Raw genomic sequence first — 23,067 nt, 5'->3', positions numbered from 1 at the left:
GTGAAATGTCAGAATAATAGTAGAGAGAATTATTTATTTCAGCTTTTATTTATTTCATCACATTCCCAGTGGGTCAGAAGTTTACATACACTCAATTAGTATTTGGTAGCATTGCCTTTAAATTGTTTAACTTAGGTCAAACGTTTCGGGTAGCCTTCCACAAGCTTCCCACAATAAGTTGGGTGAATTTTGGCCCAGTCCTCCTGACAGAGCTGGTGTAACTGAGTCAGGTTTGTAGGCCTCCTTGCTCGCACACGCTTTTTCAGTTCTGCCCACACATTTTCTATAGGATTGAGGTCAGGGCTTTGTGATGACCACTCCAATACCTTGACTTTGTTGTCCTTAAGCCATTTTGCCACAACTTTGGAAGTATGCTTGGGGTCATTGTCCATTTGGAAGACCCATTTGCGACCAAGCTTTTTTTTTTTTTTTTCATTTAGCAGACGCTCTTATCCAGAGCGACTTACAGTTAGTGAGTGCATACATTTTCATACTGGCCCCCCGTGGGAAAAGAACCCACAACCCTGGCGTTGCAAGTGCCATGCTCTACCAACTGAGCTACAGCTTTAACTTCCTGACTGATGTCTTGAGACGTTGCTTCAATATATCCACATAATTTTCCTTCCTCATGATGCCATCTATTTTGTGAAGTGCACCAGTCCCTCCTGCAGCAAAGCACCCCCACAGCATGATGCTGCCACCCCTGTGCTTCACGGTTGGGATGGTGTTTTTCGGCTTGCAAGCGTCCCCCTTTTTCCTCCAAACATAATGATGGTCATTATGAGCAAACAGTTCTATTTTTTGTTTCATCAGACCAGAGGACATTTCTCCAAAAAGTATGATCTTTGTCCCCATGTGCAGTTGCAAACTGTGGTCTGGTTCTTTTATGGCGGTTTTGGAGCAGTGGCTTCTTCCTTGCTGAGCGGCCTTTCAGGTTATGTCGATATAGGACTCGTTTTACTGTGGATATAGATACTTTTGTACCTGTTTCCTCCAGCATCTTCACAAAGTCATTTGCTGTTGTTCTGGGATTGATTTGCACTTTTCGCATCAAAGTACGTTCATCTCTAGGAGACAGAACGCCTCTCCTTCCTGAGCGGTATGACGGCTGCATGGTCCCATGGTGTTTATACTTGCTTACTATTGTTTGTACAGAAGAACGTGGTACCTTCAGGCGTTTGGAAATTGCTCCCAAGGATGAACCAGAATTGTGGAGGTCTACAATTTTTTTCTGAGGTCTTGGCTGATTTCTTTTCATTTTCCCATGATGTCAAGCAAAGAGGCACTGCGTTTGAATGTAGGCCTTGAAATACATCCACAAGTACACCTACAATTGACTCAAATGATGTCAATTAGCCTATCAGAAGCTTCTAAAGCCATGACATCATTTTATGGAATTTTCCAAGCTGTTTAAAGGCACAGTCAACTTAGTGTATGCAAACTTCTGACCCACTAGAATTGTGATACAGTGAATTATAAGTGAAATAATCTGTCTGTAAACAATTGTTGGAAAAATTACTTGTCATGCACAAAGTAGATGTCCTAACCAACTTGCCAAAACTATAGTTTGTTAACAAGAAATGTGTGGAGTGGTTGAAAAACGAGTTTTAATGACTCCAACCTAAGTGTATGTAAACTTCCGACTTCAACTGTACATATTACCTAAATCAATCACCCCAACTACCTCATACCCCAGTACACTGACTCGGTAACAGTACTCCTTGTATATAGCCTGTATATAGCCTCGTTATCTTTATTTTATTGTGTTCATTTTCACACTTTTTAACTGCATTGTTGGGAAAGGGCTCATAAGTAAGCATTTCACGGTAAAGTCTAAACTTGTATTCAGCGCGTGACAAATACAATTTGATTAGAGAACATCCTCAGGACTGTGATTTAAAAATAGTTTTTACTCTTATTCAAATAAATGAAGCATCCCAGCAGGCTACCTGTTTCACACAACTCTACAGAAACATCTGGAAAACACGAAGACACAAACATGTTTCAAACATTATTCCAGCAAATATAAGCGAGGTTTGAGTTTGCTGCAGTATGCCAGTTATCCTGTAGAGTTCACTGTTGTCTTTCGTCTCAGTGACAGCATGTAGGCCTCTGAGGACAGCAGCTGTCACTGAGGCAGAGTGATCAGCTCATTCCAGAGGTCACAGTCTGATTCAGACAACTAAAGTTAGTAACTATAGTAACCCTTCTAACCAGTCTGACTGCTGCTGTGAACCTGTCACCTGTAACAGATAGACTACTCCCGGCGAGTCTGTTCAAGCGGTGCTGTTTCAGCACCACGGACAGCGGCATGCTTTAAATCATGTCTCTTCTCATTGGAACCCATGTAATCTACTGAGAACACTGCAGTTTCCAGGCCTCACCGCCTCGGTATCTAACATACTGCACAGCAGCAGCCTCCATCTGTAGAGCTGTGAGATCAATCTGTGACATCCACCGTCCGAGCTACGCTCCCACTATTACTACTACTACAGCATGCGCATGCGCACTGACAGCACCCAGCCGGGTCCGGAGGAAGAAGCCATATGCCGACGGATGTAATCTTGGCAGAGAATTCCCTCTTCACCCTGGGCATACATGGTGAAACTGTGAGTATTTGGTTTCCCGATGGGTCCTGGTCTGGTCTGGTCGGGAGAAGAGCGGGCTAGGCGGGTTAAAACGGTCTGTCACGGTGGTTGTACAGAGTGGCTTGTGACTGATGTGTGTTGTCGGAGGTGGTAGAGGGCGGTGGATGGATGGAGCTGTGAGCTCCATAGCGGCTGCGGCTTTTTCTGCTCGCTCTTCATCATGGTACTTTCTATTGATGTGAGCTGGGCTAATGATAATCCAACGGCTTCTCTGTGTTCGTCTCGCACAACAGCCTATGCCTTGTAGATATCTATTGGTTTTATTCTGTAATACGAGTTGTGATTGAGTGACATCAGGATTTTTTGTCTGTACGGAATCCCCCCCTCCTCCTCCTCCTCCTCTTCCTCCTCCTCCACCCCCATCCAGCTGGTGATGGTGAAGTCAGCCTACCGTTATTCCTCCTATGTCAGTTCTGAATGAACCAACACACCAGTCTTAAAGAGGCTGTTTGATAATGTTACAAATATCCTCCCCCCATCTCCCCTGGTATGGGTCCATTTTATTAGCGGTCATGCAGACACCGCCCACTGGACACATACTGGTTGAATCAACGTTGTTTCAATGTACTTTGTCAACGTATTGTGACGTGGAATCAATGTAAAAAATACATTGGATTTAAAAAGTTATCAACCAGTACTGTTTTCACCTCATTTCAACCAGCGATGTAAACATTGAAATTAGGGTAAAACTTCAATTTAAATACATTGATGTAACAACTAGATTAAGTCAATCTAATTTCAACATAATCATCAGAACTATGTATAAATTGAAATTGCATTGACATTTTCACATAGAAATGTAAAAAATATTGTTTGAATCAAGGTCATTATTTCAATGTAATGCCATCAACCTAAATAAAGAGGTATTTTGAAATATACAGTGAGGGAAAAAAGTATTTGATCCCCTGCTGATTTTGTACGTTTACCCACTGACAAAGACATGATCAGTCTATAGTTTTAATGGTAGGTTTATTTGAACAGTGAGAGACAGAATAACAACAAAAAAATCCAGAAAAACGCATGTCAAAAATTTTATAAATTGATTTGCATTTTAATGAGGGAAATAAGTATTTGACCCCTCTGCAAAACATGACTTAGTACTTGGTGGCAAAACCCTTGTTGGCAATCACAGAGGTCAGACGTTTCTTGTAGTTGGCCACCAGGTTTGCACACATCTCAGGACGGATTTTGTTCCACTCCTCTTTGCAGGTCTTCTCCAAGTCATTAAGGTTTCGAGGCTGACTTTTGGCAACTCGAACCTTCAGCTCCCTCCACAGATCTTCTATGGGATTAAGGTCTGGAGACTGGCTAGGCCACTCCAGGACCTTAATGTGCTTCTTCTTGAGCCACTCCTTTGTTGCCTTGGCCGTGTGTTTTGGGTCATTGTCATGCTGGAATACCCATCCACGACGCATTTTCAATGCCCTGGCTGAGGGAAGGAGGTTCTCACCCAAGATTTGATGGTACATGGCCCCGTCCATCGTCCCTTTGATGCGGTGAAGTTGTCCTGTCACCTTAGCAGAAAAACACCCCCTTAGCATAATTTTCCACCTCCATGTTTGACGGTGGGGATGGTGTTCTTGGGGCCATAGGCAGCTTTCCTCCTCCTCCAAACACAGCGAGTTGAGTTGACGCCAAAGAGCTCGATTTTGGTCTCATCTGACCACAACACTTTCACCCAGTTCTCCTCTGAATCATTCAGATGTTCATTGGCAAACTTCAGACGGCCCTGTATATGTGCTTTCTTGAGCAGGGGGACCTTGCGGGCGCTGCATGATTTCAGTCCTTCACGGCGTAGTGTGTTACCAATTGTTTTCTTCGTGACTATGGTCCCAGCCAGTGGCGGCTCCTGAAAAAATTCTCAGGGGGGGCAATTTTTCTGATGATTTAGGTGACCTACACACATTTTAAAAAAGATATGTCCAGCAACAACATGAAGACAGGGGCAGCATATAAGTCAATACCAGAAGCATTTATTGACTGATCTCAAAAGTGTTGGCTTACCAGGGTTGGTGGAGCCCTCAGTTTCATCTTTGCCTCGCAAAGCTAACTCAAACACTCCGCAAAACTTCACACACTGGATTAGCCGGCTGAGGATGTGGTGGTTCTTGCTAATGTCGTAGTAAATATATTTGTTATAGTGAATATGGAATATGATATGTTGAGTAAAATGTTGTGCTAAGATCTATTTAGGTCAGGAGCTGGTTATAAGTTATGTTCCTATCCAATAACAATGGACAAAAGGGTCCTATCTTGTCAGCCTTGTCAGTTTCAGTTCTCCAGTAAACTTGTGATTATCAACACTAACCTCATCGTTGTGGCGGCGGACAGCTAGCCTGTATCCCTCATCCAGTTGAGTGGGAATGTTCACTCTCCCCCAAAGCAGACAATCTCAAACAGCTATCCATGTGGGTCTTTGACAGCTCATGTTTCTTAATCTTTCCTGAAAGATGGTGCATGTCCGTTACACACCAGTCGCTGTCCAAGCGGTGCTGTCTGCCGTGCCGCCTTCAGGGTGAAAGAGTAAGCAGGGGGTAGCAGAAGACTGCATTAGCTACATCGCAGCCTGCTAGCCAGGTTTTTCGTTCGTACCAATTTTTGGAAAATCCTCGGGTGTAGGACTTCCCCCTTTAGTAGAAACCTGTTGAATTATTAAATTTGGTCTGGGAGGTCCTAATTGTTTCGTTGCCAATTTATCTTCATTTGTTCGCCGACAAAAAGGAACTTCTTTCAAAGACACAATCGAGTTGCACTGAAGCCTAGCCATTTTGATAGTAGTAGTGAATTGATTGATGCTGCTACCCGCTCTTTTCTTAGTTACGTTCATGGTTATGTTACGTATGACGAAAGCGCGTAAGTGCAAGCCCTCAGAAACCCATAGAGATTGTATTGAAAGCTCTGATATTTGAAAAAAATAGATTTTACATGGGAGTCTATGACAGACTTCTGGGCGATTTTCAACCTGACTGAAATCGCCCCAAAAGGGGGGGGGGCATTTGAAGCACGACTTTAGCCTGATTGGACATTTAGTGGCACTGTGGCAGATCAGACGTCTAGATTACAACACTGATAACTACTGTTGCCGTGATATAATTGATTAGAAAAAAAATCCCTTCCTTTTCCCGTTTGGCAGTGCGTCGCCCATATCGCCCTATTGAACACACCGCCCCTGGTCCCAGCTGCCTTGAGATCATTGACAAGATCCTCCCGTGTAGTTCTGGGCTGATTCCTCACCGTTCTCATGATCATTGCAACTCCACGAGGTGAGATCTTGCATGGAGCCCCAGGCCGAGGGAGATTGACAGTTATTTTGTGTTTCTTCCATTTGCGAATAATCGCACCAACTGTTGTCACCTTCTCACCAAGCTGCTTGGCGATGGTCTTGTAGCCCATTCCAGCCTTGTGTAGGTCTACAATCTTGTCCCTGACATCCTTGGAGATCTCTTTTGTCTTGGCCATGGTGGAGAGTTTGGAATCTGATTGATTGATTGCTTCTGTGGACAGGTGTCTTTTAAACAGGTAACAAGCTGAGATTAGGAGCACTACCTTTAAGAGTGTGCTCCTAATCTCAGCTCGCTACCTGTATAAAAGACACCTGGGAGCCAGGAATCTTTCTGATTGAGAGGGGGTCAAATACTTATTTCCCTCATTAAAATGCAAATCAATTTATAACATTTTTGACATGCGTTTTTCTGGATTTTTTTGTTGTTATTCTGTCTCTCACTGTTCAAATAAACCTACCATTAAAATTATAGACTGATCATGTCTTTGTCAGTGGGCAAACGTACAAAATCAGCAGGGGATCAAATACTTTTTTCCCTCACTGTAATGTGAAGCCACAGTCCTACAATTTCTGTCTGAACAGTGACTCCTACTGGTAGATGAGGGGTAATGCACTTCAGTGAGAACACGTCTACCATTCAGATTAGAGCTGGGATGATAAACAAAAACATTTCTACACCGACCACTTATCACAAACATTTAGCTGATATTGTTCATTACAATAAGTAGCCTATACTAGAGAAGTATGACGTTTGAAATGAAATACGGTTTTTAATATGGGTGATTGTTTATGATGGCTACAACCATCAAACTAGTAGTAGTTTAAAGGGACAAGCTGTGGTGCAGATTGTTTAAAGGGGAAAGCTGTGGTGCAGATTGTTTAAAGGGACAAGCTGTGGTGCAGATTGTTTAAAGGGGAAATATGTGGTGCAGATTGTTTAAAGGGGAAAGCTGTGGTGCAGATTGTTTAAAGGGGAAAGCTGTGGTGCAGATTGTTTAAAGGGGAACGCTGTGGTGCAGATTGTTTAAAGGGACAAGCTGTGGTGCAGATTGTTTAAAGGGGAAAGCTGTGGTGCAGATTGTTTAAAGGGGAAAGCTGTGGTGCAGATTGTTTAAAGGGGAAAGCTGTGGTGCAGATTGTTTAAAGGGGAAAGCTGTGGTGCAGATTGTTTAAAGGGACAAGCTGTGGTGCAGATTGTTTAAAGGGACAAGCTGTGGTGCAGATTGTTTAAAGGGGAAAGCTGTGGTGCAGATTGTTTAAAGCGGAAGGCTGTGGTGCAGATTGTTTAAAGGGGAAGGCTGTGGTGCAGATTGTTTAAAGGGGAACGCTGTGGTGCAGATTGTTTAAAGGGGAAGGCTGTGGTGCAGATTGTTTAAAGGGGAAAGCTGTGGTGCAGATTGTTTAAAGGGACAAGCTGTGGTGCAGATTGTTTAAAGGGGAAGGCTGTGGTGCAGATTGTTTAAAGGGGAAAGCTGTGGTGCAGATTGTTTAAAGGGACAAGCTGTGGTGCAGATTGTTTAAAGGGGAACGCTGTGGTGCAGATTGTTTAAAGGGGAAAGCTGTGGTGCAGATTGTTTAAAGGGACAAGCTGTGGTTCAGATTGTTTAAAGGGGAAAGCTGTGGTGCAGATTGTTTAAAGGGGAAAGCTGTGGTGCAGATTGTTTAAAGGGGAAAGTTATGGTGCAGGTTGTTTAAAGGGGAACGCTGTGGTGCAGATTGTTTAAAGGGGAAGGCTGTGGTGCAGATTGTTTAAAGGGGAAAGCTGTGGTGCAGATTGTTTAAAGGGGAAAGTTGTGGTGCAGGTTGTTTAAAGGGGAACGCTGTGGTGCAGATTGTTTAAAGGTACAAGCTGTGGTGCAGATTGTTTAAAGGGGAAAGCTGTGGTGCAGATTGTTTAAAGGGGAAAGCTGTGGTGCAGATTGTTTAAAGGGACAAGCTGTGGTGCAGATTGTTTAAAGGGGAACGCTGTGGTGCAGATTGTTTAAAGGGACAAGCTGTGGTGCAGATTGTTTAAAGGGGAACGCTGTGGTGCAGATTGTTTAAAGGGGAACGCTGTGGTGCAGATTGTTTAAAGGGGAAGGCTGTGGTGCAGATTGTTTAAAGGGGAACGCTGTGGTGCAGATTGTTTAAAGGGACAAGCTGTGGTGCAGATTGTTTAAAGGGGAAAGCTGTGGTGCAGATTGTTTAAAGGGGAAGGCTGTGGTGCAGATTGTTTAAAGGGACAAGCTGTGGTGCAGATTGTTTAAAGGGGAAAGCTGTGGTGCAGATTGTTTAAAGGGGAAAGCTGTGGTGCAGATTGTTTAAAGGGGAAAGCTGTGGTGCAGATTGTTTAAAGGGAAAAGCTGTGGTGCAGATTGTTTAAAGGGACAAGCTGTGGTGCAGATTGTTTAAAGGGGAAAGCTGTGGTGCAGATTGTTTAAAGGGGAAAGCTGTGGTGCAGATTGTTTAAAGGGGAACGCTGTGGTGCAGATTGTTTAAAGCGGAAGGCTGTGGTGCAGATTGTTTAAAGGGGAAAGCTGTGGTGCAGATTGTTTAAAGGGGAACGCTGTGGTGCAGATTGTTTAAAGGGACAAGCTGTGGGGCAGATTGTTTAAAGGGACAAGCTGTGGTGCAGATTGTTTAAAGGGACAAGCTGTGGTGCAGATTGTTTAAAGGGGAAAGCTGTGGTGCAGATTGTTTAAAGGGGAAAGCTGTGGTGCAGATTGTTTAAAGGGACAAGCTGTGGTGCAGATTGTTTAAAGGGACAAGCTGTGGTGCAGATTGTTTAAAGGGACAAGCTGTGGTGCAGATTGTTTAAAGGGACAAGCTGTGGTGCAGATTGTTTAAAGGGGAACGCTGTGGTGCAGATTGTTTAAAGGGGAACGCTGTGGTGCAGATTGTTTAAAGCGGAAGGCTGTGGTGCAGATTGTTTAAAGGGGAAAGCTGTGGTGCAGATTGTTTAAAGGGGAAAGCTGTGGTGCAGATTGTTTAAAGGGGAAAGCTGTGGTGCAGATTGTTTAAAGGGACAAGCTGTGGTGCAGATTGTTTAAAGGGGAACGCTGTGGTGCAGATTGTTTAAAGGGACAAGCTGTGGTGCAGATTGTTTAAAGGGGAAAGCTGTGGTGCAGATTGTTTAAAGCGGAAGGCTGTGGTGCAGATTGTTTAAAGGGGAAGGCTGTGGTGCAGATTGTTTAAAGGGGAACGCTGTGGTGCAGATTGTTTAAAGGGGAAGGCTGTGGTGCAGATTGTTTAAAGGGACAAGCTGTGGTGCAGATTGTTTAAAGGGGAAAGCTGTGGTGCAGATTGTTTAAAGCGGAAGGCTGTGGTGCAGATTGTTTAAAGGGGAGGCTGTGGTGCAGATTGTTTAAAGGGGAACGCTGTGGTGCAGATTGTTTAAAGGGGAAGGCTGTGGTGCAGATTGTTTAAAGGGGAAAGCTGTGGTGCAGATTGTTTAAAGGGACAAGCTGTGGTGCAGATTGTTTAAAGGGGAAGGCTGTGGTGCAGATTGTTTAAAGGGGAAAGCTGTGGTGCAGATTGTTTAAAGGGACAAGCTGTGGTGCAGATTGTTTAAAGGGGAACGCTGTGGTGCAGATTGTTTAAAGGGGAAAGCTGTGGTGCAGATTGTTTAAAGGGACAAGCTGTGGTTCAGATTGTTTAAAGGGGAAAGCTGTGGTGCAGATTGTTTAAAGGGGAAAGCTGTGGTGCAGATTGTTTAAAGGGGAAAGTTATGGTGCAGGTTGTTTAAAGGGGAACGCTGTGGTGCAGATTGTTTAAAGGGGAAGGCTGTGGTGCAGATTGTTTAAAGGGGAAAGCTGTGGTGCAGATTGTTTAAAGGGGAAAGTTGTGGTGCAGGTTGTTTAAAGGGGAACGCTGTGGTGCAGATTGTTTAAAGGTACAAGCTGTGGTGCAGATTGTTTAAAGGGGAAAGCTGTGGTGCAGATTGTTTAAAGGGGAAAGCTGTGGTGCAGATTGTTTAAAGGGACAAGCTGTGGTGCAGATTGTTTAAAGGGGGGCTGTGGTGCAGATTGTTTAAAGGGACAAGCTGTGGTGCAGATTGTTTAAAGGGGAACGCTGTGGTGCAGATTGTTTAAAGGGGAACGCTGTGGTGCAGATTGTTTAAAGGGGAAGGCTGTGGTGCAGATTGTTTAAAGGGGAACGCTGTGGTGCAGATTGTTTAAAGGGACAAGCTGTGGTGCAGATTGTTTAAAGGGGAAAGCTGTGGTGCAGATTGTTTAAAGGGGAAGGCTGTGGTGCAGATTGTTTAAAGGGACAAGCTGTGGTGCAGATTGTTTAAAGGGGAAAGCTGTGGTGCAGATTGTTTAAAGGGGAAAGCTGTGGTGCAGATTGTTTAAAGGGGAAAGCTGTGGTGCAGATTGTTTAAAGGGACAAGCTGTGGTGCAGATTGTTTAAAGGGACAAGCTGTGGTGCAGATTGTTTAAAGGGGAAAGCTGTGGTGCAGATTGTTTAAAGGGGAAAGCTGTGGTGCAGATTGTTTAAAGGGAGACGCTCTGGTGCAGATTGTTTAAAGCGGAAGGCTGTGGTGCAGATTGTTTAAAGGGGAAAGCTGTGGTGCAGATTGTTTAAAGGGGAACGCTGTGGTGCAGATTGTTTAAAGGGACAAGCTGTGGGGCAGATTGTTTAAAGGGACAAGCTGTGGTGCAGATTGTTTAAAGGGACAAGCTGTGGTGCAGATTGTTTAAAGGGGAAAGCTGTGGTGCAGATTGTTTAAAGGGAAAGCTGTGGTGCAGATTGTTTAAAGGGACAAGCTGTGGTGCAGATTGTTTAAAGGACAAGCTGTGGTGCAGATTGTTTAAAGGGACAAGCTGTGGTGCAGATTGTTTAAAGGGACAAGCTGTGGTGCAGATTGTTTAAAGGGGAACGCTGTGGTGCAGATTGTTTAAAGGGGAACGCTGTGGTGCAGATTGTTTAAAGCGGAAGGCTGTGGTGCAGATTGTTTAAAGGGGAAAGCTGTGGTGCAGATTGTTTAAAGGGGAAAGCTGTGGTGCAGATTGTTTAAAGGGAAAAGCTGTGGTGCAGATTGTTTAAAGGACAAGCTGTGGTGCAGATTGTTTAAAGGGAACGCTGTGGTGCAGATTGTTTAAAGGAAAAGCTGTGGTGCAGATTGTTTAAAGGGGAAAGCTGTGGTGCAGATTGTTTAAAGGGACAAGCTTTGGTGCAGATTGTTTAAAGGGACAAGCTGTGGTGCAGATTGTTTAAAGGGGAAAGCTGTGGTGCAGATTGTTTAAAGCGGACAGGCTGTGGTGCAGATTGTTTAAAGGGAAAGCTGTGGTGCAGATTGTTTAAAGGGGAAAGCTGTGGTGCAGATTGTTTAAAGGGACAAGCTGTGGTGCAGATTGTTTAAAGGGACAAGCTGTGGTGCAGATTGTTTAAAGGGACAAGCTGTGGTGCAGATTGTTTAAAGGGGAAGCAGTATTGTTTAAAGGGAAAGCTGTGGTGCAGATTGTTTAAAGGGACAAGCTGTGGTGCAGATTGTTTAAAGGGACAAGCTGTGGTGCAGATTGTTTAAAGGGGAACGCTGTGGTGCAGATTGTTTAAAGGGGAAAGCTGTGGTGCAGATTGTTTAAAGCGGAAGGCTGTGGTGCAGATTGTTTAAAGGGGAAAGCTGTGGTGCAGATTGTTTAAAGGGGAAAGCTGTGGTGCAGATTGTTTAAAGGGGAAAGCTGTGGTGCAGATTGTTTAAAGGGACAAGCTGTGGTGCAGATTGTTTAAAGGGACAAGCTGTGGTGCAGATTGTTTAAAGGGGAAAGCTGTGGTGCAGATTGTTTAAAGGGAAAGCTGTGGTGCAGATTGTTTAAAGGGGGAAAGCTGTGGTGCAGATTGTTTAAAGGGGAAAGCTGTGGTGCAGATTGTTTAAAGGGACAAGCTGTGGTGCAGATTGTTTAAAGGGACAAGCTGTGGTGCAGATTGTTTAAAGGGACAAGCTGTGGTGCAGATTGTTTAAAGGGGAAAGCTGTGGTGCAGATTGTTTAAAAGGGAAGGCTGTGGTGCAGGTTGTTTAAAGGAAGGCTGTGGTGCAGATTGTTTAAAGGGGAAAGTTGTGTGCAGTTGTCTAGGGTTGTTTAAAGGGAAACGCTGTGGTGCAGATTGTTTAAAGGGACAAGCTGTGGTGCAGATTGTTTAAAGAGGAAGGCTGTGGTGCAGATTGTTTAAAGGGGGACAGCTGTGGTGCAGATTGTTTAAAGGGACAAGCTGTGGTGCAGATTGTTTAAAGGGGAAAGCTGTGGTGCAGATTGTTTAAAGGGAAGGCTGTGGTGCAGATTGTTAAAGCAGGGGTCCCCAAACTTTTTCCTGTGAGGGCCACATAACTTTTCCCTTCTCTGATGGGGGGCCGGTGTCAGTTTGCAACAGAAAAAGTGTGACGATCGTAGGGGAGCTTAAAAAAATTTATTGTTTTCCAGAAAGCCACACATAACCAAATAACCCTTTCCAGGTTCTTTACAGAAAAAAAGTCAGGAAACAAATAATAACACTATTAATGAAATAAATAATAACTAAATAACCCTCTCTGAGTTCTTCACAGAAAAACAGGAAATAAATAACACTATTTATGAAATAAATAATAACTAAATAACTCTCTCTGGGTTCTTCATAGAAAAAAAAGCCATGGAACATTAACTTTCTGTTGTGCCATGCACAATCTTAACAGATAAAAGTTCAGCTCAGTTGTCAGAGCAGAATCTCTCTGACACATATGAGCAGTCTCTTAAAGTTCTTGTGTTCCTTCCTTATAATCCTTTTGTAGGTTCCAGTAGGCTTGTAGACACCGCTGTTTGCAGCTCTCTCTCATCAACTTCCCTGTGAAAACCACAAAGGAAGCAGGTTGAGAAACTGAACTAAGTGATACAGCACCTACACAGCACAATACATTTCACTACCAGTATGGTTGTAAAGATGGATTTTATCCCAGTAGATTTTATTATGATTATATTTGTTTATGCTCAGAATGACTCATTCAAGTCAGAAAAGTGAGCTTACCTATGTATGTTCATCAGTGTGAACTGTGGGCCTGCATCTGGCTGGTGAGAAGTTGAATATCAGGTTCCATTCTAGTTACAGCCAGTCTCAAGCACTGATGCAAATGTTCATCTGTCAATCTTGATCTCATCGGAGTTTTCAGCAGTTTCATGCGAGAAAAGGTTTTCTCGCAGATATACGTGCTGCCAAAAACTGTGGACATTTTCATTGCGTGTTTTTGATGTTTGGATATGTGTCGTTTGGGGAGGGCGGCATAGAAGTCAATGAGACTGTTGGGCTTGAATGCGTCTTTCAGAACATCACAGTTCTGTAACTCAGCCAACTCAAACTGATATGAAGGCTGGGCTTCATCAATGTCGGCAACAAAGGGGTTCTGAAAAAGACGGATTTCTTTTGCATGAACATGTAGTTCACTGAATCGCACACCGAACTCCGCCTTCAGCATTTCCAGTGCTTCCACGCACTTTTCAGCTGGGAACGGGACCGCTGGGTTCTCTGTCGACAGGTTTTGGGTAGCAGGAAGATGGACGAAGTTGCGCTTTTTCACTTGTTCCAAAAGCAGCGCTAATTTCACCTCAAATGCTTTTATGTGTGAACACATGTCGCAAATGAGTTTCCCCTCGCCTTGTAGCTGCAAGTTAAGGCTGTTAAGTATTTCTGTCACGTCTGTTAAAAATGCGAGGTGCCATTTCCATTCTGGGTCGATCAGCTCTGGGACCGTTTTGTCTTTTAAATGAAGAAATGCGTTAATTTCGGGTAGCAGCTCGTAAAAACGCCTCAAAACTCTGCCCCGGCTCAGCCATCGGACCTCTGTTAGTACAGCATCTCCGTGCGTAGACTCCAGTTCAGACAGGAATTCTTGGAACTGCCTGTGTTTAAGTCCCTTTGCTCTGATGAAGTTTTATGCACGACACCACAACCTTCATTACAGAATCCCACGTCAACACTTTGCAGCACAGTGCTTGCTGGTGAATTAGGCAGTGGACTTGTCTTTGTGACGTACTTGTCTTTGTGACGGGATTCATAGTGTCGGCGAAGATTGTATTCTTTGAATACCGCCACCGTCTCTTGACAGATGAGACAAACCGCCTTTTCTTTGCATTGAACAAAAAAATAATCGTTTGTCCACTGCAGGTTAAATACCCTGCATTCTGAATCAATTTTTCTCTTACACTAACCTTTTCGCCATTATTCCGTTCTCTCTCTTTGACAGGGCCGGGCCTAGGATTTTTTTCTGGAGGCCAAATAGGAAAAAAATCCGATAGCGTCTCTGGTATTGTTCAGAGGGCCGGGCCAAATGTGCTGACGGGCCGTATCCGGCCCGCGGGCCGTAGTTTGGTGACCACTGGTTTAAAGGACAAGCTGTGGTGCAGATTGTTTAAAGGGGAAAGCTGTGGTGCAGATTGTTTAAAGGGGAAAGCTGTGGTGCAGATTGTTTAAAGGGGAAAGCTGTGGTGCAGATTGTTTAAAGGGACAAGCTGTGGTGCAGATTGTTTAAAGGACAAGCTGTGGTGCAGATTGTTTAAAGGAAAGCTGTGGTGCAGATTGTTTAAAGGGGAAAGCTGTGGTGCAGATTGTTTAAAGGGACGCTCTGGTGCAGATTGTTTAAAGCGGAAAGGCTGTGGTGCAGATTGTTTAAAGGGGAAAGCTGTGGTACAGATTGTTTAAAGGGGAAACGCTGTGGTGCAGATTGTTTAAAGGGACAAGCTGTGGTGCAGATTGTTTAAAGGGACAAGCTGTGGTGCAGATTGTTTAAAGGGACAAGCTGTGGTGCAGATTGTTTTAAAGGGGAACGCTGTGGTGCAGATTGTTTAAAGGGGAAACGCTGTGGTGCAGATTGTTTAAAGGGACAAGCTGTGGTGCAGATTGTTTAAAGGGACAAGCTGTGGTGCAGATTGTTTAAAGGGACAAGCTGTGGTGCAGATTGTTTAAAGGGACAAGCTGTGGTGCAGATTGTTTAAAGGGGAACGCTGTGGTGCAGATTGTTTAAAGGGGAACGCTGTGGTGCAGATTGTTTAAAGCGGAAGGCTGTGGTGCAGATTGTTTAAAGGGGAAAGCTGTGGTGCAGATTGTTTAAAGGGGAAAGCTGTGGTGCAGATTGTTTAAAGGGGAAAGCTGTGGTGCAGATTGTTTATAGGGGAAAGCTGTGGTGCAGATTGTTTAAAGGGACAAGCTGTGGTGCAGATTGTTTAAAGGGGAACGCTGTGGTGCAGATTGTTTAAAGGGGAAAGCTGTGGTGCAGATTGTTTAAAGGGGAAAGCTGTGGTGCAGATTGTTTAAAGGGGAAAGCTGTGGTGCAGATTGTTTAAAGGGACAAGCTGTGGTGCAGATTGTTTAAAGGGGAACGCTGTGGTGCAGATTGTTTAAAGGGGAACGCTGTGGTGCAGATTGTTTAAAGGGGAACGCTGTGGTGCAGATTGTTTAAAGGGACAAGCTGTGGGGCAGATTGTTTAAAGGGACAAGCTGTGGTGCAGATTGTTTAAAGGGACAAGCTGTGGTGCAGATTGTTTAAAGGGGAAAGCTGTGGTGCAGATTGTTTAAAGGGGAAAGCTGTGGTGCAGATTGTTTAAAGGGACAAGCTGTGGTGCAGATTGTTTAAAGGGACAAGCTGTGGTGCAGATTGTTTAAAGGGACAAGCTGTGGTGCAGATTGTTTAAAGGGACAAGCTGTGGTGCAGATTGTTTAAAGGGTGTGGTGCAGATTGTTTAAAGGGGAACGCTGTGGTGCAGATTGTTTAAAGCGGAAGGCTGTGGTGCAGATTGTTTAAAGGGGAAAGCTGTGGTGCAGATTGTTTAAAGGGAAAGCTGTGGTGCAGATTGTTTAAAGGGGAAAGCTGTGGTGCAGATTGTTTAAAGGGACAAGCTGTGGTGCAGATTGTTTAAAGGGGAACGCTGTGGTGCAGATTGTTTAAAGGGACAAGCTGTGGTGCAGATTGTTTAAAGGGGAAAGCTGTGGTGCAGATTGTTTAAAGGGACAAGCTGTGGTGCAGATTGTTTAAAGGGACAAGCTGTGGTGCAGATTGTTTAAAGGGGAAAGCTGTGGTGCAGATTGTTTAAAGGGGAAAGCTGTGGTGCAGATTGTTTAAAGGAAACGCTGTGGTGCAGATTGTTTAAAGCGGAAGGCTGTGGTGCAGATTGTTTAAAGGGGAAAAGCTGTGGTGCAGATTGTTTAAAGCGGAAAGCTGTGGTGCAGATTGTTTAAAGGGGAAAGCTGTGGTGCAGATTGTTTAAAGGGCAACGCTGTGGTGCAGATTGTTTAAAGGGACAAGCTGTGGTGCAGATTGTTTAAAGGACAAGCTGTGGTGCAGATTGTTTAAAGGGACAAGCTGTGGTGCAGATTGTTTAAAGGAAAGCTGTGGTGCAGATTGTTTAAAGGGGAAAGCTGTGGTGCAGATTGTTTAAAGGGACAAGCTGTGGTGCAGATTGTTTAAAGGGACACGCTGTGGTGCAGATTGTTTAAAGGGAAAGGCTGTGGTGCAGATTGTTTAAAGGGAAAGCTGTGGTGCAGATTGTTTAAAGGGGAACGCTGTGGTGCAGATTGTTTAAAGGGACAAGCTGTGGTGCAGATTGTTTAAAGGGACAAGCTGTGGTGCAGATTGTTTAAAGGAAAGCTGTGGTGCAGATTGTTTAAAGGGGAAAGCTGTGGTGCAGATTGTTTAAAGGGACAAGCTGTGGTGCAGATTGTTTAAAGGGACAAGCTGTGGTGCAGATTGTTTAAAGGGGAAACGCTGTGGTGCAGATTGTTTAAAGGGAAAGCTGTGGTGCAGATTGTTTAAAGCGGAAAGCTGTGGTGCAGATTGTTTAAAGGGGAAAGCTGTGGTGCAGATTGTTTAAAGGGGAAAAGCTGTGGTGCAGATTGTTTAAAGGGACAAGCTGTGGTGCAGATTGTTTAAAGGACAAGCTGTGGTGCAGATTGTTTAAAGGGGAAAGCTGTGTTGCAGATTGTTTAAAGCGGAAAGCTGTGGTGCAGATTGTTTAAAGGGGAAAGCTGTGGTGCAGATTGTTTAAAGGGAAAGCTGTGGTGCAGATTGTTTAAAGGGGAAAGCTGTGGTGCAGATTGTTTAAAGGACAAGCTCTGGTGCAGATTTGTTTAAAGGAACGCTGTGGTGCAGATTGTTTAAAGGGACAAGCTGTGGTGCAGATTGTTTAAAGGGAAAGCTGTGGTGCAGATTGTTTAAAGGGGAAAGTTGTGGTACAGGTTGTTTAAAGGGGAAGGCTGTGGTGCAGATTGTTTAAAGGGGAAAAGCTGTGGTGCAGATTGTTTAAAGGGAAAGTTGTGGTGCAGATTGTTTAAAGGGAACGCTGTGGTGCAGATTGTTTAAAGGGACAAGCTGTGGTGCAGATTGTTTAAAGGGGAAAGCTGTGGTGCAGATTGTTTAAAAGGGGAAAGCTGTGGTGCAGATTGTTTAAAGGGACAAGCTGTGGTGCAGATTGTTTAAAGGAACCGCTGTGGTGCAGATTGTTTAAAGGGGAAACGCTGTGGTGCAGATTGTTTAAAGAGGAAGGCTGTGGTGCAGATTGTTTAAAGGGGAACGCTGTGGTGCAGATTGTTTAAAGGGACAAGCTGTGGTGCAGATTGTTTAAAGGGAAAGCTGTGGTGCAGATTGTTTAAAGGGGAAGGCTGTGGTGCAGATTGTTTAAAGGGACAAGCTGTGGTGCAGATTGTTTAAAGGGGAAAGCTGTGGTGCAGATTGTTTTAAAGGGGAAAAGCTGTGGTGCAGATTGTTTAAAGGGAAAGGCTGTGGTGCGATTGTTTAAAGGGACAAGCTGTGGTGCAGATTGTTTAAAGGGACAAGCTGTGGTGCAGATTGTTTAAAGGGGAAAGCTGTGGTGCAGATTGTTTAAAGGGGAAAGCTGTGGTGCAGATTGTTTAAAGGGAGACGCTCTGGTGCAGATTGTTTAAAGCGGAAGGCTGTGGTGCAGATTGTTTAAAGGGGAAAGCTGTGGTACAGATTGTTTAAAGGGGAACGCTGTGGTGCAGATTGTTTAAAGGGACAAGCTGTGGTGCAGATTGTTTAAAGGGACAAGCTGTGGTGCAGATTGTTTAAAGGGACAAGCTGTGGTGCAGATTGTTTAAAGGGGAACGCTGTGGTGCAGATTGTTTAAAGGGGAACGCTGTGGTGCAGATTGTTTAAAGGGACAAGCTGTGGTGCAGATTGTTTAAAGGGACAAGCTGTGGTGCAGATTGTTTAAAGGGACAAGCTGTGGTGCAGATTGTTTAAAGGGACAAGCTGTGGTGCAGATTGTTTAAAGGGGAACGCTGTGGTGCAGATTGTTTAAAGGGGAACGCTGTGGTGCAGATTGTTTAAAGCGGAAGGCTGTGGTGCAGATTGTTTAAAGGGGAAGCTGTGGTGCAGATTGTTTAAAGGGAAAGCTGTGGTGCAGATTGTTTAAAGGGGAAAGCTGTGGTGCAGATTGTTTATAGGGGAAAGCTGTGGTGCAGATTGTTTAAAGGGACAAGCTGTGGTGCAGATTGTTTAAAGGAAACGCTGTGGTGCAGATTGTTTAAAGGGGAAAGCTGTGGTGCAGATTGTTTAAAGGGGAAAAGCTGTGGTGCAGATTGTTTAAAGGGGAAAGCTGTGGTGCAGATTGTTTAAAGGGACAAGCTGTGGTGCAGATTGTTTAAAGGAACGCTGTGGTGCAGATTGTTTAAAGGGGAACGCTGTGGTGCAGATTGTTTAAAGGGAAGGCTGTGGTGCAGATTGTTTAAAGGGGAAACGCTGTGGTGCAGATTGTTTAAAGGGACAAGCTGTGGTGCAGATTGTTTAAAGGGGAAAGCTGTGGTGCAGATTGTTTAAAGGGGAAGGCTGTGGTGCAGATTGTTTAAAGGGACAAGCTGTGGTGCAGATTGTTTAAAGGGGAAAGCTGTGGTGCAGATTTTTAAAGGGGAAAGCTGTGGTGCAGATTGTTTAAAGGGGAACGCTGTGGTGCAGATTGTTTAAAGGGACAAGCTGTGGTGCAGATTGTTTAAAGGGACAAGCTGTGGTGCAGATTGTTTAAAGGGAAAAGCTGTGGTGCAGATTGTTTAAAGGGGAAAGCTGTGGTGCAGATTGTTTAAAGGGGAACGCTGTGGTGCAGATTGTTTAAAGCGGAAGGCTGTGGTAGATTGTTTAAAGGGGAAAGCTGTGGTGCAGATTGTTTAAAGGGGAACGCTGTGGTGCAGATTGTTTAAAGGGACAAGCTGTGGTGCAGATTGTTTAAAGGGACAAGCTGTGGTGCAGATTGTTTAAAGTGACAAGCTGTGGTGCAGATTGTTTAAAGGGGAAAGCTGTGGTGCAGATTGTTTAAAGGGGAAAGCTGTGGTGCAGATTGTTTAAAGGGACAAGCTGTGGTGCAGATTGTTTAAAGGGACAAGCTGTGGTGCAGATTGTTTAAAGGGACAAGCTGTGGTGCAGATTGTTTAAAGGGACAAGCTGTGGTGCAGATTGTTTAAAGGGGAACGCTGTGGTGCAGATTGTTTAAAGGGGAACGCTGTGTTGCAGATTGTTTAAAGCGGAAGGCTGTGGTGCAGATTGTTTAAAGGGGAAAGCTGTGGTGCAGATTGTTTAAAGGGGAAAGCTGTGGTGCAGATTGTTTAAAGGGGAAGCTGTGGTGCAGATTGTTTAAAGGGACAAGCTGTGGTGCAGATTGTTTAAAGGAGAACGCTGTGGTGCAGATTGTTTAAAGGGACAAGCTGTGGTGCAGATTGTTTAAAGGGGAAAGCTGTGGTGCAGATTGTTTAAAGGACAAGCTGTGGTGCAGATTGTTTAAAGGGACAAGCTGTGGTGCAGATTGTTTAAAGGGAAGCTGTGGTGCAGATTGTTTAAAGCGGAAGGCTGTGGTGCAGATTGTTTAAAGGGGAAAGCTGTGGTGCAGATTGTTTAAAGGGGAACGCTGTGGTGCAGATTGTTTAAAGGGACAAGCTGTGGTGCAGATTGTTTAAAGGGACAAGCTGTGGTGCAGATTGTTTAAAGGGACAAGCTGTGGTGCAGATTGTTTAAAGGGAAAGCTGTGGTGCAGATTGTTTAAAGGGGAAAGCTGTGGTGCAGATTGTTTAAAGGGACAAGCTGTGGTGCAGATTGTTTAAAGGGACAAGCTGTGGTGCAGATTGTGTAAAGGGACAAGCTGTGGTAAATATTGTTTAAAGGGACAAGCTGTGGTGCAGATTGTTTAAAGGGGAACGCTGTGGTGCAGATTGTTTAAAGGGGAACGCTGTGGTGCAGATTGTTTAAAGCGGAAGGCTGTGGTGCAGATTGTTTAAAGGGGAAAGCTGTGGTGCAGATTGTTTAAAGGGGAAAGCTGTGGTGCAGATTGTTTAAAGGGGAAAGCTGTGGTGCAGATTGTTTAAAGGGACAAGCTGTGGTGCAGATTGTTTAAAGGGGAACGCTGTGGTGCAGATTGTTTAAAGGGACAAGCTGTGGTGCAGATTGTTTAAAGGGGAAAGCTGTGGTGCAGATTGTTTAAAGGGGAAAGTTGTGGTGCAGGTTGTTTAAAGGGGAAGGCTGTGGTGCAGATTGTTTAAAGGGGAAAGCTGTGGTGCAGATTGTTTAAAGGGGAAAGTTGTGGTGCAGGTTGTTTAAAGGGGAACGCTGTGGTGCAGATTGTTTAAAGGGACAAGCTGTGGTGCAGATTGTTTAAAGGGGAAAGCTGTGGTGCAGATTGTTTAAAGGGGAAAGCTGTGGTGCAGATTGTTTAAAGGGACAAGCTGTGGTGCAGATTGTTTAAAGGGGAACGCTGTGGTGCAGATTGTTTAAAGGGGAACGCTGTGGTGCAGATTGTTTAAAGAGGAAGGCTGTGGTGCAGATTGTTTAAAGGGGAACGCTGTGGTGCAGATTGTTTAAAGGGACAAGCTGTGGTGCAGATTGTTTAAAGGGACAAGCTGTGGTGCAGATTGTTTAAAGGGACAAGCTGTGGTGCAGATTGTTTAAAGGGGAAAGCTGTGGTGCAGATTGTTTAAAGGGGAAAGCTGTGGTGCAGATTGTTTAAAGGGGAACGCTGTGGTGCAGATTGTTTAAAGCGGAAGGCTGTGGTGCAGATTGTTTAAAGGGGAAAGCTGTGGTGCAGATTGTTTAAAGGGGAACGCTGTGGTGCAGATTGTTTAAAGGGACAAGCTGTGGTGCAGATTGTTTAAAGGGACAAGCTGTGGTGCAGATTGTTTAAAGGACAAGCTGTGGTGCAGATTGTTTAAAGGGGAAAGCTGTGGTGCAGATTGTTTAAAGGGGAAAGCTGTGGTGCAGATTGTTTAAAGGGACAAGCTGTGGTGCAGATTGTTTAAAGGGACAAGCTGTGGTGCAGATTGTTTAAAGGGACAAGCTGTGGTGCAGATTGTTTAAAGGGACAAGCTGTGGTGCAGATTGTTTAAAGGGGAACGCTGTGGTGCAGATTGTTTAAAGGGGAAAGCTGTGGTGCAGATTGTTTAAAGCGGAAGGCTGTGGTGCAGATTGTTTAAAGGGAAAGCTGTGGTACAGATTGTTTAAAGGGGAAAGCTGTGGTGCAGATTGTTTAAAGGGGAAAGCTGTGGTGCAGATTGTTTAAAGGGGAAAGCTGTGGTGCAGATTGTTTAAAGGGACAAGCTGTGGTGCAGATTGTTTAAAGGGGAAAGCTGTGGTGCAGATTGTTTAAAGGGAAAAGTTGTGGTGCAGATTGTTTAAAGGGGAACGCTGTGGTGCAGATTGTTTAAAGCGGAAGGCTGTGGTGCAGATTGTTTAAATGGGAAAGCTGTGGTGCAGATTGTTTAAAGGGGAACGCTGTGGTGCAGAGTGTTTAAAGGGGAACGCTGTGGTGCAGATTGTTTAAAGGGGAACGCTGTGGTGCAGATTGTTTAAAGCGGAAGGCTGTGGTGCAGATTGTTTAAAGGGGAAAGCTGTGGTGCAGATTGTTTAAAGGGGAAAGCTGTGGTGCAGATTGTTCTAAATCATTCTATTTATCGTTATCGTTATCGTTCAGGCAATTTATCGCAATATGGATTTTTGTCCACATCACCCAGCTCCAACCCACATCACCCAGCTCCAACCCACATCACCCAGCTCCAACCCACATCACCCAGCTGCAACCTTCATCACCCAGCTCCAACCCACATCACCCAGCTCCAACCCACATCACCCAGCTCCAACCCACATCACCCAGGTCCAACCCACATCACCCAGGTCCAACCCACATCACCCAGGTCCAACCCACATCACCCAGCTCCAAACCACATCACCCAGCTCCAACCCACATCCCCCAGCTGCAACCCACAACACCCAGCTCCAACCCACATCACCCAGCTCCAACCCACATCACCCAGGTCCAACCCACATCACCCAGGTCCAACCCACATCACCCAGCTCCAACCCACATCACCCAGCTGCAACCCACATCACCCAGCTCCAACGCACATCAACCAGTTCCAACCCAGATGCCTACCTCTATGTACCTTGCTTAGCTTTGGAAGCAATCTGTGTTCGAGTCAGCTGAGCTATCATGTCAACTAATTTAGACATGGATTGTCTGTTGGCTAGGGATACTCCCACACAGTGCTTTTAACAAAGTGTTTTCAACTTCCAAATTTGACATACTTGATTACATTGTGGATGTTCATTTATACAGTAATTATTATTCAACATGTCGTCACCTGGGATTGGAACTGAAAACAACCTCTTGGTTCACAGCATTCAGATGTTCCTGCTACGCCACCATGTCTGTCAGACTATACTCTCATCATTGATTTGATCAACTTATTTCAACAATTGAAGGGCTTTCTGTATAGATGTCTAATGTTGGTGGGGCATGTTAACCTGTTTTAATGATCAATAAAATATTTTCTTGAGTGTACTTTTAACAGAGCTGAGACTGACTTCAAAGTGCATTCATCCTATTGCTTACCCCTATCAAGTTGTTTCAGATCTTAGGGAGGAGGGGTTAGGGTTTCTTCTGGACAGGGTTCTAAGCACATGTCCTAGAGATATCCTTTATTGGGACAGTGGTTAGAGTGTTTGTTGTTGGGGTTGGTGGCCCGGGTTAAAGACCTGCTAGAGATACAGCCTACTCTCCGGGTTAAAGACCTGCTAGAGATACAGCCTACTCTCCGGGTTAAAGACCTGCTAGAGATACAGCCTACTCTCCGGGTTAAAGACCTGCTAGAGATACAGCCTACTCTCTGGGTTAAAGACCTGCTAGAGATACAGCCTACTCTCCGGGTTAA

At 44.6% G+C, this 23,067-nt stretch overlaps 1 protein-coding gene across 2 annotated transcripts in view; it reads left to right on the top strand.

Annotated features, from left to right (window-relative positions):
* LOC121556158 (regulator of G-protein signaling 20-like) overlaps window positions 1-23,067 on the top strand; it is a 64,244-nt gene that overhangs the window by 16,742 nt on the left and 24,435 nt on the right. The window contains exon 1 of one of the 2 annotated variants that reach the window (XM_041870049.2): window positions 2,534-2,609. The exons of the other annotated variant lie outside the window; for it this stretch is intronic. Coding sequence (XP_041725983.1) covers window positions 2,547-2,609 — 63 coding nt within the window. The 5' untranslated portion in view covers window positions 2,534-2,546. Of the gene's footprint in view, window positions 1-2,533; window positions 2,610-23,067 lie in introns of those variants that run through there. 2 annotated transcript variants of the gene reach the window in all.

The sequence above is a fragment of the Coregonus clupeaformis genome, unplaced genomic scaffold (genome assembly GCF_020615455.1).
Source record: "Coregonus clupeaformis isolate EN_2021a unplaced genomic scaffold, ASM2061545v1 scaf0178, whole genome shotgun sequence".
Lineage (NCBI taxonomy): Eukaryota > Metazoa > Chordata > Actinopteri > Salmoniformes > Salmonidae > Coregonus > Coregonus clupeaformis.
Note: the sequence above shows the minus strand (reverse complement) of the source record. Positions and strands in the feature narration are given on the sequence as shown.